The following is a 16,289-nucleotide window of genomic DNA, read 5'->3' as shown; positions in this document are numbered from 1 at the left end:
CCCTTAGGTCCCTTTTAAATCTTTCCCCTCACCTTAAACCTATGCCCTCTAGCTCTGGACTCCTCCAAACCAGGTAAATGACCTTTGTCTATTTATCCTATCCATGCCCTTCATGACTTTATAAACCTCTATTATGTCACCCCTCACCCTCCAACACTCCAGTGAAAACAGCCCCCGTCTATTCAGCCTCTCCCAATAGCTCAGGGATAAAGACTTGCGGGAATGGGTTAATATTATATATTTCGATATGATGATGATATCAGAATCATATGCTAAAGAAAAGAGAGCAGTAGCTTGAACCTTATGCTGACAGAAAGTATGTATAGGCTAAGTTGTAAATGGAATGTTGTCATTAAGATTTCTACGGCTTTCAGCAACATTACTTTGGGATATTAAGTAGAGTTGACACCAAACACACAACAAAACTGCAAGTAAGTTTTCTGTCAGAGAATGAGCACTACTCACCCCTCAACCCCCCTCCTGAAATAAAATTTAGCCCATGTGTACATTCTAAAGGTATGCTTTGATAATGGTTTTAGCATTGCTGCAAAATGTTCTCTGCTTCTTACTGATACTAATGGTCTGGACTTTAACTCTAATACATCTTCTCAAATATTACTTTATTTTCTTACCAATCCTTAAAATTAATTCACTGATGCCAAAGACTGTTGGTTATTGAAATGTTTTGTCACTCCATTATCAGCTCCCAAATACAACTCAGGGCACAGAAATATTTTGTACTGGAAAGGACAGAATGAAATATAACTGAACCACCTCTAGCTGCAACTGGTCCATAGCTCTGATCAAAACATGTAACATGATTTATTCTAAGTTACATCTTGAAATGCATCCACTATTATTGTGACGCATTGTTGCTCAGTAAGAAAATAACAAAATAAGTTAACAATCATAAAGAATGAAACAGTGAGCAAAAAGTAAAACAGATACCTCTTCAGAAAATAGTTAAATGCAGCCTTTCAGTGGGATCAAGTCTGTTTTATCAATGCTACTAAACTAGATTGCCACTGACAGTGCACTGAGTATTTTCACCCCAAATGCAAGTTGCCATTTTTTAACAAGTTGACATCTGCTAATAGAGAAAAATTATATCGATTTCACAGAAAAACCTCTCACATCCCAATTCTGTAGAATGAAATGCACAGTTACCATTACCACCTATTATCCTTCAAGACATTTGGGTATGAACCTACGATCAATAGAAAGCCCAGTCACAAAGGGTGATACCAAAGCTGTGTCTATTTTAATTATACTCTGTTTACGTACAAGTGAACAATCAGCCACCAGGATTCATCTTTGTCACTTTTCCTTAGATTTAAAACAGTTTCTCAGCAGCCTCTGGAGAAGAGGTGATACTGTTCTCCATTAGTTATATTACTTTTCAATGTCACAGAAATATTGTTACAGCCTGAACAATTTTCTTACTTTTGCTTTGTGTTGCAACTTAGTCATAGAATCTCTATAGTGCAAAAAGAAGCCATTCAGTCTATCAAATCTGCACCATCCCTCCAAAGGGTAACATTGGGAGAACATGGAAACTCCACATAGATAGTCACCCAAGGTTGGAATCCACCCCACTGTACCTACTGTGAGGCAGTAGTGTTAATCATTATGCCACCATGCCATCATTTCCTCATGATTTGGAGATGCCGGTGTTGGACTGGGGTGTACAAAGTTAAAAATCACACAACACCAGGTTATATCACCTGATGAAGGAGCGTCGCTCCGAAAGCTAGTGTGCTTCCAATTAAACCTGTTGGACTATAACCTGGTGTTGTGTGATTTTTAACATCATTTCCTCAGCTCTGTTATATTGACATAGCCATTCTAGAAATGATTAACCCATATTGAAATATTATTTATTGCTGATCTGTTCCTACTTTAGAAAGGATAGGAGCTAATAAGCCTATAGATTATAATCTGTGTAGATGACATGCGCTGCTTCGCATTGCCCTTACACTCTGTGCATAGCGTTGAATCAATTGCTACAAAGCTGATCAGAAACTGCATGTCATTAATACAGCAAGTGATTACAGTTGAAAGATAGATACGAACAATCTATTTAATTCAGTTCGAGAAGATGGCATAGTGAGCTGGTGTGTTATCTTCTTTCTTAATGTGCACTCTTTCTCCCAACTGTTTTCTGCAGTGTTTATACTGTATGTGTAGTGACCAAAACAGTCTGATTTAATGGTTGATGTAATATTATTGAATTGCACTGATAATTAGGAGGAACACTTTTTAAACAATGTTATGGAAAATGTCCAAACAAGAAAAAGGAAATAATTTTATACAAAAAAATTACTGAGATAGTTCCACTTATTCAACAGAAGCTAATAAACTCCTGAAAACATATTTAGTGAACAGAACATTGTTTTGTCAAATAAACACTACATCAATATCCTAATTTATAGCCTGAACCCCTTTGTCAATAAACTTGCTCAATAATTAGTCTTCGGGATAAATGTTACAAATAGAGTTAGAGATGGCACTAGTGGGGCTAAATATACAGGGAAGGAAAGGTTTTATAAGTGCACTAAGAATAAAACAAACACTGGAGCTTGGAAACTGTAAGCAAAGAAACTTTGCAAAGGGGAAAGAAAGACACAATCTGATTTATTTTTTATTATTATATGACTCTTCAGTATGGTGTTGTCCAATTTGCATCAGTCTTCCAGCATTATCCTGTCTCCCGAGATATACTATAATATCGATAAAACCTTTTTGGGCACTTAACATAAAACCTCCGCACGACTGTATAAACAGCTCTGCCTGTGACACTGACATTTATTCAGCACAGAAGGCTTTTATTGCCTAATACTAGTACATCAATGATGCTACCATTTAAATGTGCTATTCACTGTTCTTTTAAGAATTTTCTAACATTGGAATGTGTTTTTATCCTGTAGCGAAAAAGACACTATTGGAGACTAGATAGTAAATGCATCACCCTATTTCAGAATGATACAGGAAGCAAGTATTACAAGGTAAAGCATTTCTAACTTGATTTTCTCAGTTAAACATTGACACTGAATAAATAATCCAAAATGATGCAAGCTAAATGTCAGTGAAAAGTTCCGGTTGAACTCTTGCTTTAACCCTTTTAGTTTATATCATTATTGGAAGCATTTTGGGTGGCTTTAAATGGATTTCATTTCAAAATAATTACAGATAACTTTAAATAGAATAAACTTTTCTGCATTGAATACTTAACTAGAAAATTGAAATGAATGCTTTCAATTGTAGGTTTACAATACAGGGAATAACATAAGACTCGGGTCATGAGCAAATTGGGAATTCTGTGATTTTTTTTAAAGAAGATAGTATTAAGAAAAACTACAACTTTAACAGTAAATAGTATGAAACATCTTAAAGCAGTGTTGCCTCTACTAGTTATATGGAAAAGAAACAGTACTCGGAAAAGGATAGTGCCCCTTAAAAAATATCTTACAGAATTAATTCAAAGTTTAAAATGTCAGTCTTTGTAAACAAAGATGCTCATCCCCGATTTGCCGTAGTCATGTAAAAGTGATTGTCAATTCTCGAGGAGATCATGCTGTGACTCATAATCTATGTCACTTTGACATGTGGAGGAATTATGTCATCATGGCACATTGCTGCCGATGATTGACAGCTGGCATTGTAGACTTTGTGTTAACAGATGGTAACTTTCAATTTGCTGGAGTTAAAGATTAACACATTACAACTTTTAAACTGAATTCTCTGTTTGAAACTGCAATGGTAATAAAAACTAATGGTGCACACAACTTTAAGTTTTACTAAATTGAGCAGGAAAAGATAACACAAAAGCTGCTCTCTCATTCTACCCAACGCATTCCTAATGTATTTAGTGATTTTAACCTGTTTCTACAGCCACAAAACATATGTTGTGATGTGTATATTCTCTTCCATCTTTTCGATACATCCCTACAAGTAAAATAATGGAAAGAGGAAAGCAATGAATCTTACCTGTGGAGATGAAAATCTGAGAAAGGCTTTCACACAGACGTGACCTTCCGAGATTTTCCTCCTGCACAAAAAAATACACCAGGAAGATCTTTGAAAAGCAGTGTCTCAAAAATGTACAAATAATTTCGTGTTACAAACCTGTATCAAGCTGCTTCATGGACAATCCCTGATGTCTGAGAGTGCATTGTGCTAAAAGTTGTGGCACTCAGTCAGAGCAATAATGAAGATATCTGATTTAGTTCTGTTCTGGATGTATCACCTCAGCGGGGATGATAAGTGTACTCCATGAATTGGGTCTTCATGTTCCTGGGCTCACTGTGTCAGGATTTAAGGTATTGCTGACCATACAATGATTGGGAAAATGTGAAAAGCACATTGGGAGGAGAAATTTGGAATGAATTACAGTAATCTCCCATGGAACAGCCTGTTTTTAATCTTTGCCAGATGAAAAGGGACTTCCTATGTGTATAGAATTGGATCCAAATATCGGAAGGAATAGAGAAAGGGAGTGAGGCAAAAATGGAGGCTGAAAAAATACATTTGTTAGAAAGATATAAGTCAATGATTTAATTCAGTTGTACATGATTCTGTGCCCAATCTTTGATCAAAATGTAACAATATAATTAATTTGCCCTATTGCTTACGATGACTTTTTATTCACAAGATAAAAGACAACTGTTTTAATTGCAGGAAATTCCACTATCTGAAATTTTATCTCTGGAACCCGGAAAAAACTTTAACTTATTACCTTGTGGAGCCAATCCTCACTGTTTTGAAATTACCACTGCAAGTATGATGTATTTTGTTGGTGAAAACCTGACCAATCATTTGAGTTCACCTAAACACAGCAGTGTGTTGACAGGTGGCACTGGGATAGATGTTGCCCAGATGTGGGAGTTGGCCATCCAACATGCCTTGATGCCAGTCATTCCAAAAGGTTCATCTTCAGGATCCGTGCACAGTCTGCATAGTAAGTGAGAGTTATAATTTGAAATTGTCAAATTCAGTACCTTTTAAGTCTCAAATAAAGAAAAGCCTTACTGCTGACAGTAAAATAATCTTGCCTGCTATGTACTCACAAAAGCAAACAAAAAGGGTAGAATTCAGTGATGAGTCCCAGAACAGAAACATGTTGGCTGGGCAAGTTGAATATGTGGGAGCTGAAATTTTGAAATTATGATGGCAGATACAGACAGCAAAATTAAATCGATGGTGTGGAACTAGCAGATTGGACATCACATCAGTCCATGGCAGGTTCCTATTTACAATACATTTGTTTCACATGAATACTTATTATTATCTTACCCATAGACTGGTGACTATCAAAGTGGAAATAAGCATGAATTTGTATAGACTGAAAACAAATACCATAGTCTCCTACATAGAAAAGGTGTCTGACATTCTCCTGCAATTAACAGTGAGTGCCTATTATGGGTTAGGTCAGGTTCTGACTAATCAAGTGTCTAAAAACAATAATGAAGCGCAAATGAATAAAATGGAAACAATATATTCCTCAATATTCCTATGATAATATTAATTTGGTCAAGAAATCCTGTGTCAGTTTCATACATTCTTGAATTCTCTTTTCCCACCATACATCTGAGTGTGGACTAACCTTCAGCAGCTGAGGCAGAGGGAGGCTACTGAATTTGATGCTAGTTTGTTTACAATAACTTCAGCCTGGAGGCCCTCTGGGGGTCCGGTGTTTTCAGGTCTCTGATGGTGTTCTGCACCAATTATAGGGCATCCTCCTCAGCATCAGCTACAAGACACAATGGGACATGGCAGAGGGGATAAGGAGAGGCTGCATACTCAGGGCATAACCTGAATTGAATTGAATTGAATTTATTGTCATGTGTACCGAGGCACAGTGAAAAGCTTTGTCTTGCTAGCAATACAGGCAGATCACAGAGTTAAATAGTCATAGATAGGTAAACAGCAGCAAAGACAAAGACACAGGTACAGGAGAATGTTAAGAATTTGTGAGTCTATTCAGTATTCTAACAGTAGTAGGGTAGAAACTGTTTCGAAACCAGCGAGTGCGTGTGTTCAGGCTTCTGTACCTTCTCCCCGATGGTAGAGGTTGTAGAAAAACATTGCCAGGGTGGGATGGATCTTTGAGAATGATGGCGGCCGTTCCTTGACAGCGGGCCCGGTAGATGGATTCTTTAGATGGGAGGTTGGCCTTTGTGATTGTCCGGGCCGAGTCCATCACTCTGTGTAACTGTCTCCAATCTTGAATGGTACAGTTGCCATACCAGGTAGTGATACGTCCAGACAAAATGCTCTTGATGGCGCACCCATAAAAGTTGGCAAGGGTATTCGCCGTCATGCCAAAATTCCTCAGCTGCTTGAGGAAGAAGAGACGTTGTTGGGCCTTTATAACCAGTGTGCCCACATGAAGAGTCCAAGAAAACTTATTGTGGATGACCACTCCCAGGAGCTTGACACTCTCCACTTGTTCCAGCTCTGTGCTGTTAATGTGTGTGTGTGTGTTTGGAGGGGGGACATAAGTAACATCCCGCTGAAAGTCCCATCTGAAAGGAAGTGGTTGCTGCCGGCTGAATGGTGGCACCTTATTGTCGTGCTGGGAAGCAAGGACATCTTGAGGGAACTCAAGGGGTCTTATCCCTCTCTGACCTTGCCAATACTGTATGGCTGGAGTGACAGTGTGTAGAATACAGTACAAAGGGTGATAGTTTGATCTATTTCCCCTGCCAATCTCTCCATAGAAGCAGCCACATACTCACAATGGAAGAACTCAACTTTTTCAGCCATATAGAACTTCAGCTAGAACTTTAGTTAGGAATATTGCACATATTTCTTGGTCACTACACTTCCAGAAGGGTGAGGCATCTTCAGAGAGGGCACAGAAATGGTTTCCCAGGATGTTGCCTCATTTGGGATGATATTAGCTATCGTGAACAAATATCTACCATCAATGTGGTGTTCATTATGTATTTGTTCCCTAAGAGTCCTCCAAAAGTTTGGGACCTTGGCTGTCACAGCCTCCCTCAGAATCCGGAAGCCCAGCCTCATGTTCCACCGGCTCCAGAGGTGTGTAATAGCACAGAGTTGTACTGCACAGAAACAGATTCTTCAATCCAGCCAGTCCATATGCCCAGCATAATCCTAGAAGTAAACTAGTCCCAACTGCCTGCTCCTGTCTCACATCTTTGAATAGATTGTTTAGAAAATATCTCAAGAAAATATCTCAATTACTGAGACATAACGGTGCTATGCTGACTAGTTTGTGGCCTCGATTGTAATCCTCTGCACTTTGCACGGGTGTAGCTGCTCTCATGAAGGGTCACTAGTGTTATTCTCCCCACATGTGGTGTATCTCATCTCCCCGACACAGTAAGATTCCACAGAATCTATGAGCATTGCACCATCCCTCCTGTGGTCCTGAGCACCAGGTTTGATCGATTCTGACTCTGATGCTTTGCCATTCCAACCTAGTCATTAACTCTGGGTCGATTATCCTGCTCTCCCACAATCCAGAGTATTGTTGATCAGCAAAGGGACCCCTTTGCCCATCTTTACTCGTTTCTTCAGATTATGGGTCTGCTTGTTCTGCAAGGGAAAGTGAAAATTTAGTGACTTAAAAAATACACACCTCCCAATCACATACACTGGACAATTTCATCTCACATTAACACTCGAGCTAACAGTGAATATCTAGCCTGAATCAGAATGGAGCTGATAGTACATCCTTATGACTGAGCTTCTATCTTGATGACAGGCTCTCATTTCACTTCAAAGTCGGTTTGCATTTTGACATTTTGATCTGCAAGGCACTACGTCTGAATCAATGAAAATCCAAAACTGATTCAAACCAATCCAGAACTTCTCATGCATGTACATTGTGAAACACTGTCATTTCAACACATTCCTTGCCCTCTGTATTGAAGTAAGAGAAAAAAAGACTTTCAATTATATAACAACTTTCATAAAATGTACAAAGCACTTCACAGTCATTAAAGTACTTTTGAATTAGAAACACTGTTGCAATATACTCAAATGCAGCAGTCAATTTTTGTACATGAAAGCAATGATATAAATGTTTTACAGCGGTGATGGTGAAAGGTAAATGTTGACTAGAACATTGGATTGCTTCCTGTTCTTCTTTAAGTAGTGCCATGTGATCTTTTAAGTCAAACAGAAAAGTTTATAGGACTCTTGTCCAGTATCACATTTGACCCAGATGGTTTCAACAGTTCAATACTCCTTCAGTTCTCCCTTAACATTGTACTGAACAGTGCAGTAGTCCCTTAGGTGATTCATCAGTCCTCTCTCAGTTCTCCCTCAGCCGTACAGTGTTGAGGGAGCACTAAGCAAATACTGAGTGAGTATTGCACAGTTCAGTACTCCTTCAGTTCTCCTTCAGTACTTCCTCAGTTCTCCCTCAGTGTTCCCTCAACACCAAACTTAATAGTACAGTACTCCCTCAACAATGCTGCACTCCCTCAGTTCTGTCTCAACACAAGACTGAACGGTGCTGTACTCTCTCAGTTTGGCCTCAGCACTGCATTGAACAGTGCAGTACTGCCTCTTGCTACCTCAATGTTCCTTCATTGCTCCCTCAGTATTCCCTAAACCATACTGAACAGTGCAGTACTCCCTCAACCGTGTATGGAAGTGCCATGTAAATAATGGGCTCAAATCCTAAAGTAGGCCTTTGATTGGCTTAGAAACTAGGACATCACCACAAAGCCAAAGAAAGCATTGAGCTGTATTCATTCCCTAAATGTTTAAATAGACATCAATTCTGCGATCAACAGAAACCTTTTTTGTGGCCATGATTGTGGCCATCGTGACGTGATTTAATCAGAACGCATTACCATTGTGATTATGATGGTGGTGCAAGGTGAATTAGATTAACCTTTTTACGTAATCTTTCAAACGTAAGATTAACCAAATCTTACGTTTGAACCTGTAATGAAAATCCTGTTTTACTTTAATCTTATAGCTACATGGATCTCCTCAATTGTGACCAATAGATCTTAGCCATGATGTGGAGGTGCCAGTGTTGGATGGAGGTGGACAAAGTCAGAAGTCACCCGACACCAGGTTATAGTCTAGCAGGTTTCTTTGAAATTACAAGCATTTGGAGCGCTGCTTCTTCGTCAGGTGAAATCACTTTAACAAATCTGTTGGACAATAGCCTGGTGTCATGTAACTTCTGAATAGATATTGGGATTGAGCAGGTTAGAGATTTAACCATGATCTTCACAAAGGAGATAGTTTGTGATTGAATAGTAGAACAGCTATACCTGCAGAAGCATTGAATGCCTACAGTGTGGAAACAGGCCCTTAGGCCCAACACACCCACCCAGACCCATTCTCCTATTACTCTACATTTACCCCTGACTAATGCAACTAACCTACACATCTCTGAACGCTATGTGGGCAGTTTAGGATGGCCAATTCACCTAACCTGCTCATCTTTGGATTGTGTGAGGAAACCTACACAGACATGGGGAGAATGCGCAAACTTCACACAGACAGTCACCCAAGGCTATGATCTAACCTGGGTCACTGGCACTGTAAGGCTGTAGTGCTAACCACTGAGTCACCGTGCCACCCTAAGGCTGTGGCTGTGTGAGTGTAAAATGAATGACTAGATACCCAGGGAGGTCCTATTGTACAAGGAGCCACTTATTTGCCCAACACACATGATATGAAAATCTTAACAAAAAGTATGCTATCTAATATGTTGACTGTTTGCTGGCTGACTGGCATTAAGTATAACTATTAGTATAGTTCTCAAGAATTTTGTGCTGTCACTTATGTTAGATTATTTGCTTTGTTCTTTGAAAAATAAATAATTTGAAGCAGCAAGGAATGCCAGTATAAGATTAGTAAAATATTGCAGATTTCAGAAATCTGAAATTAAAGTACTCTTGCTGGTCAGGCAGCGCCTGTGCAGAGAGTAGCACTGCTGCTGTGAAACAGTCACTATTTGCCTCTCTGCAGATGCCTTCTGACTTGCTGAGTATTTCCTCCTTTTACGAATTTAGTGTAACTGATGCGTAAGCATTCTAAAATATTTCACAGCCATAAATTCAGTATTATTCTTTTTTTTAAATCAGGAGATGTATCCATCAGCATTTCAGTGTCAAACTGCCAGATCCAGGAGAATGTGGTGAGTAGTGTTTGCCGAAATTAAAGGAACACAGTTATTCACAAAGTGCAATGATAAACCATTCCTGAGGACAATTGTGCCATTACATTATCACACTTCAGAGAGTGTTACTTTTCCTCCGTGCTGCCCATTCTGTTTGCCCAGTCTAGTTAAAAAAACAGTCAGTCTGGGAGGACCATTCAATGACCTCTTGCAAGATACTATAAATAAAGTTAGCTCCATTGTAGCAGCAAATGACTCTTAACCCTTCATAATCAATAATCCTGGTAATCCCAACATGACTTCCTTGGGACACTATAGCTCACATATAAATGATCTCTTAATCTAAGCTCGATTTTTAATGTAGCACACTCTAGTCATAATTTCATCACAAATGAATTCCAATGGATTGTTTTGCAAAAGTAATGATTCTGAAGAGGTTAATGTCCATATTACATTGAACTTCGCACAATCTGACATTGTTTGAAGACAATCTCTTTGGTTGGGGCAGTTGAGTTCTGCATGCTACCAGATAGGAGCACATGTATTTTGTGCAGTTCCTAAGAGTCCTTATGCCGAGCAATTATGCTGAGCAAGCTAGCGTAAAATGTATTAACTGCTATCGTGCAATAACCGAACTTGTTTCGTTGGACTAGTGCCACTTCCATTGAGAACTAGACAGGTGCTAGATTGTGGCAGCAAACTACCCAAAGCAGAATGCTACTGGTTGTTTGACAGGGTAATTGCGTGCGGAGCAGAGCCGAAAGGTAAACATCAAACATATATTTTTAAAAATTTCAGTGGAAAACTATTATTTTTGTGTAAAATGCCAAAGGGAAAGGCTAGAAATTTATGTCAGCTCGCATGCAGAAGGTTCCTAAAATTGGATGTCAGCAGGCTGTTTGGAGAGGCAATGGCCTACTGGTATTATCACTAGACTATCAATCCAGAGACTCAGCTAATGTCCTGGGGGTGTGAGTTCAACTCCTGCTATAGTAGATAGTGTAATTTGAATTCAGTAAAAGAAAATCTGGAATTAACAATCAACTGATGAAACCGCTGCTGACTTTTGGGAAAAAAACACTCAACTGGTTCATGAATATCCTTCAGGGAAGGACCTCACTTGGTATGGCCTACATGTGATTCCAGACCCACAGCAATGTGGTTGATTCTTAACTGCCCTGTGAAATAGCCTAGCAAGCCATTCAGTTGTATCAGTCACTACAAAGAAATGGAATCAGATGGACCACCTAGTCTTGACCTAGGCATCAAAAAGGCAACAGCAGAAATAGCCCTGTCAACCCTGCAAAGTCCTTCTCTTGAACATCTGGGGACTCGTGCTAAAATTGGGAGCGTTGTCTCACAGACTAGTCAAGCAACAGCCTGATAGTCATACTCACGGAATCGTAACTTACAGACAATGTCCCAGACATCGTTATCACCATCTCTGGATATGTCCTGTCCCAATGGCAGGACAGACCCAGCACAGGTGGCAGCACAGGAGGACACAATCAGGAAAGAGTTGCCCTGGGAGTCCTCAACATTGATACTGGAACCCATGAAGTGTCATGGCTTCAAGTTAAAAATCACCAACACCAGGTTATAGTCCAACAGGTTTATTTGGAGGCACATTAGCTTTCGGAGCGACGCACCTTCATCAGGTAGCTAGTGGAGTAGGATCATAGGACACAGAATTTATCACGAAAGATCATATCAAAACCTGTAACCCATTCTAAAAGATGAAAGATTTAACATTAATCTAGGTTTGTTCAATGTATGTGACTGTGATCTTTTGCGATAAGTTATGTGTCCTATGATCCTACTCCGCTCGCTACCTGATGAAGGAGCAGTGCTCCGAAAGCTAGTACTTCCAAATAAACCTGTTGGACTATACCTGGTGTTGTGTGAGTTTTAACTTTGTCCACCCCAGTCCAACACCGGCACCTTCACATCATGGCTCCAAGTTAAACATGGGCAAGGAAACCTCCTGCTGATTACCATAGAACTACCATCTTTCACTGATGAATCAGTACTCCTCCATGTTGAACAAGACCTGGAGGAAACATTGAGGGTAGCAAGAGCACAAAAAGTACTCTGGGTATGAAATTCCAGTGCCCACTACCAAGAGTGGCTCAGTAGCAGTATCACTGATGAACCTGGTTGGGTCCTAAAAGGCATAGCTGACAAATTGGGTGAGGGAACCAACACGTGGAAGAAAATACTTGACCTCAGCCTTACCATCTGTCCCTGATAGAATCAGTAACAGTGACCATTGCACAGCCTTCTAGAGTCAAAGTCTCACATTCACATTGAGTACACCCTCATAGAATCGTGGATTCCCTATAGTGCAGATAGAGGGCTTTCACCACATCAAGACTGCACCGACCCAATGAAGAACACCCACCCGGACCCACCTCCCTACCCTCTCTATCCCTGTAACCCTCAATTTCCCATAGTTAATCCACCAAACCTGCACATCTTTGGACTATGGAAAGAAAACTGGAGCACCCGGAGGAAATACATGCACATACGGGGAGGACATGCAAATTTCACACAGGCTGTAATTGAACCAGGATACCTGGAGCTGTGAGGCAGCACTAACCACTTCCCTCCACCATGCTGCATTGCCCTAACACCATGCTAAATGGGACAGACTTCAAACAGATCTAGCAACTCAAGACTGGGCATCCATGAGGCACTGCAGGGCATCAACAGCAGAATTGTACTCCAGCACAGTTTGTAACTTCATGGCCTGGTTTAATGAAGAGTGCAAGAGGGAGCAGTACCAGGCATATTCAAAATTGGTGTGTCAGCCTGGTGAATCTACCTGACAGAACTAATTACATGTGGCATTCTGAAGTCCTGCCACATCCAAATGTGAATGGTGAGAGACAAGTAAACAACTCACTGGAGGAGGAGGCTCCACTAAGATCCCCATCCTCACTAATGGAAAAGACCAACTCATCAGTGCAAACACAAAGCCTGAAGTATTTGCAGATATATAAATAAAATAGCTACAAGAGCTAGTCAGAGGCTAGGAATACTGTGCCGAGTAACTCACCTCCTGACTCCCTACATCCTGTCCACTATCTACAATGCATAAGTCAGGAGTGTGATGAAGTACTCTCTACTTGACTGAATGGCTGCAGCTCCAACAACATTCAAGAAGCAAGATACCATCCAGAACAAAGCAGCCCTCTTGATTGGCACTATATCCACAAGCATCCACTCCCTCCACCACTGACATTCAGGAGCAGCATTGCAGAAATTTACCAAAGACCCTTAGACAGCTCCTTCCAAACCCACAAACATTTCATCTAGAAGTCAAGGGCCTCAGGCGCCTGACTGTGTGGAGTTTGCACATTCTCCCCGTGTCTGCGTGGGTTTCCTCCAGGTGCTCCGGTTTCCTCCCACAGTCCAAAGATGTGCAGGTAAGGTGAATTGGCCATGCTAAATTGTCCGTAGTGTTAGGTAAGGGGTAAATGTAGGGGAATGGGTGGGTTGCGCTTCGACGGGTCGGTGTGGACTTGTTGGGCCGAAGAGCCTGTTTCCACACTGTAAAGTAATCTAATGTAATCTAAAGTAATCTAATCTAATACATGGGAGCATCACCACCGTCAAGTTCCCCTCCAAGTCAGTCACCCTCCTGACTTGGGAATATATCGTCATGCCTTCACTGTTACTGGGTCAGAATCCTGGAGTTTCCTCCTTTGTGTTTTGTAGATGGTGGACAGGATTTAGGGAGTCAGGAGGTGAGTTACTCTGCACAGTATTCCTAGCCTCTGACCAGGTTTTGAAGCCACTGTATTTATATAGCTGCGAATGCTTCAGGCTTTTTGTTTGCACTGATGAGTTGGTCTCATTCATTAGTGAGGATGGGGATATTTCTTCTCCAGTGAGTTGTTTAATTATCCCCCCACATTTGCAACTAGATGTGGCAGGTCAACCCACAGCAGGTGGACATCGGTTCAAAAAGACAGCTCACCATCACCTTATCAAGGGCGAGTTGGGATGGGCAATAAATGCTGACCAGTCAGCAATGCACATGAGTGAATAATAACAAAGGTAGCTGCACTGTGCCTGTCATTCGCCCGCCTCCATGGATATTTTTTGAATGGCATGGGATGGTTGGTGCCAAGTGTCTATCCCATCAGGTGAAACAAGGCAGTCTTGTGGTCAAGCTGTGGGATATTTTCTGTTCCGGTTCCTTGTAACCTACTCAAAATAATCCACTCCATGTTTACCCTTCTCCTCGCCCACTCAGTCAATCCTGGCCCCCACCTCCCAGTATCAGGGCCTGTGTGGGGGCAGGCAGTTTCAGCAATGACATGCCCTGTGCTGTGGCTGAACAAATGATCCATCTGCCATTTGTTTAAAACTAATGTAAAAGTGACAGCAAATTTAAAATAGGTGGTGGATTTATCGTTGGCATTACCATCTCTGTAAAAAACATCATCATTCTGGGAAATGAATCACGCTAAATCACACTACGTTTTCCTCTCGTCATTTCATCAAAAATACTCTTAACTTGAAAAAGGTGCTTTTTATACTGAGGAATGTGATTGGGGCACTATAAGCGTACATAGTAGCCAAATGTCACATTCCTATTTATATTTGATGGGTGAGGATGATTTTAAGACAGATGAGTGACGTTGTCTTCAATGAGTTGCGTTGGTGATTTTAACACATTAAACAACTGACTGCTTCACACCCATCTATTACATTTTCAGCTGATATCCTGAGAGTAAAAAAATGCAACTAAACTGCAATGCTTCAAAATGAATTAGCTTTATTTAGTTGACTTCAAACTAAAAATGCAAAGTGGTATGAAATATATTTTAAAGGGAGCACTGAAAATAATATCTATTCATGAAACATTATGACTTGTGATTTTAAAATTGAAAAGCACCTTTTATAACACCTTAGGTTATATGTTATATAGTTTCAACCTTTGTAAAATGTTTCCATTTATATTTTCATTTAAGCAATGCCTGTTTAAGTTAAAAAAACATCAGAATAGAACAGCACATAGGAGCTCCTTCAGACCATTGTGTCTACACAAACTTTTCCAAAGAGCAATTTAGCTTATTCTCTTACCCAATCTTTCCACAGATCACTGATTATTTTATGTTTCAAGTATTTATTCATTTCTCTTTTGAAAGCTCCTATTGTACTCATATCCAACAACTTGCAAATCCCCAAGCACTTGCATAAAAAGATTTTCCTTATATTATTTCTCATTCCTTTGCCAATCCCCTTAAATTTGTTACCCACATCTTAATTTTCCACCCATTAGAATCAGTGTCTCTTTATTTACTTCTTCTAAGTTCTTCATGATTTTAAATACCTCCCTCCACTGTGCTCTCAGCATTCTGTCCTGGAAGGACTTCTCTAATCCATCCCTGTGAATATCATCCCTCATTCCTGGAACCTTAATAGTAAATCTCTTATGTATCTTCTCAAGAGTCTCACCTCCTCCCTGTGGTGTGGAACCCAGAATTGAACATTATACTGCAGCTGGGCAAACCTAGGGCAGAGTTTTACCTGAATCCTGACACTTTGCCTATAAAAGAGCCTTCTGACTGTTCATCATGGCCTTTTCCTGCTCAGCTCCATTGCTACTAACACAAGACCTACTGAGAACCTCATGTTGGCGTGGGTATTTTCTGGATTAAGCTTTCACTTGTAACCATTTCACATTACACTGATTTCACTTTATTCATGTGTGCAACGTCGTTAATTATTGAGGCGAGCTTAGTCACAGAGCTAAGCTGTGACACATCTCGTAGTTGGCAGGCCTTGCTGATTACAGGGGAGTTAAGAGATATTGTCATTATTGTACAAGAAACAATGTTGCATTTTAGCACTCACTCTGTTTTGAATATTCATGTTAGTGCTCAGTTTTGCCATTACCAATCTGTGGGACAAAGGTGAATTTGCAGATGCAGCTAGCCCTCCCTTCTTTGTATTGTAAAGGACTGTAAATAACTCTTGAGGTGGTTGGGGAGTTATTTGAAATTTTTAGATTAGATTAGATTACTTACAGTGTGGAAACAGGCCCTTCGGCCCAACAAGTCCACACCGCCCCGCCGAAGCGCAACCCACCCATACCCCTACATGTACCCCTTACCTAACACTACGGGCAATTTAGCATGGCCAATTCACCTGACCTGTA

General features: G+C 40.4%; 1 protein-coding gene across 2 annotated transcripts in view; it reads left to right on the top strand.

Annotated features, from left to right (window-relative positions):
• Positions 1 to 16,289, top strand: part of prkd1 (protein kinase D1) — a 329,105-nt gene that overhangs the window by 301,300 nt on the left and 11,516 nt on the right. For both annotated transcript variants that reach the window (XM_043698044.1, XM_043698045.1), the window contains exons 9-11: positions 2,928 to 3,005; positions 4,678 to 4,957; positions 10,083 to 10,135. In XM_043698044.1, the coding sequence (XP_043553979.1) occupies positions 2,928 to 3,005; positions 4,678 to 4,957; positions 10,083 to 10,135 (411 nt within the window). The remainder of the gene's footprint in view (positions 1 to 2,927; positions 3,006 to 4,677; positions 4,958 to 10,082; positions 10,136 to 16,289) is intronic.

Source organism: Chiloscyllium plagiosum, chromosome 10 (assembly GCF_004010195.1).
Source record: "Chiloscyllium plagiosum isolate BGI_BamShark_2017 chromosome 10, ASM401019v2, whole genome shotgun sequence".
Taxonomy (NCBI): domain Eukaryota; kingdom Metazoa; phylum Chordata; class Chondrichthyes; order Orectolobiformes; family Hemiscylliidae; genus Chiloscyllium; species Chiloscyllium plagiosum.
This window is presented reverse-complemented; position numbering and strand designations above follow the sequence as displayed.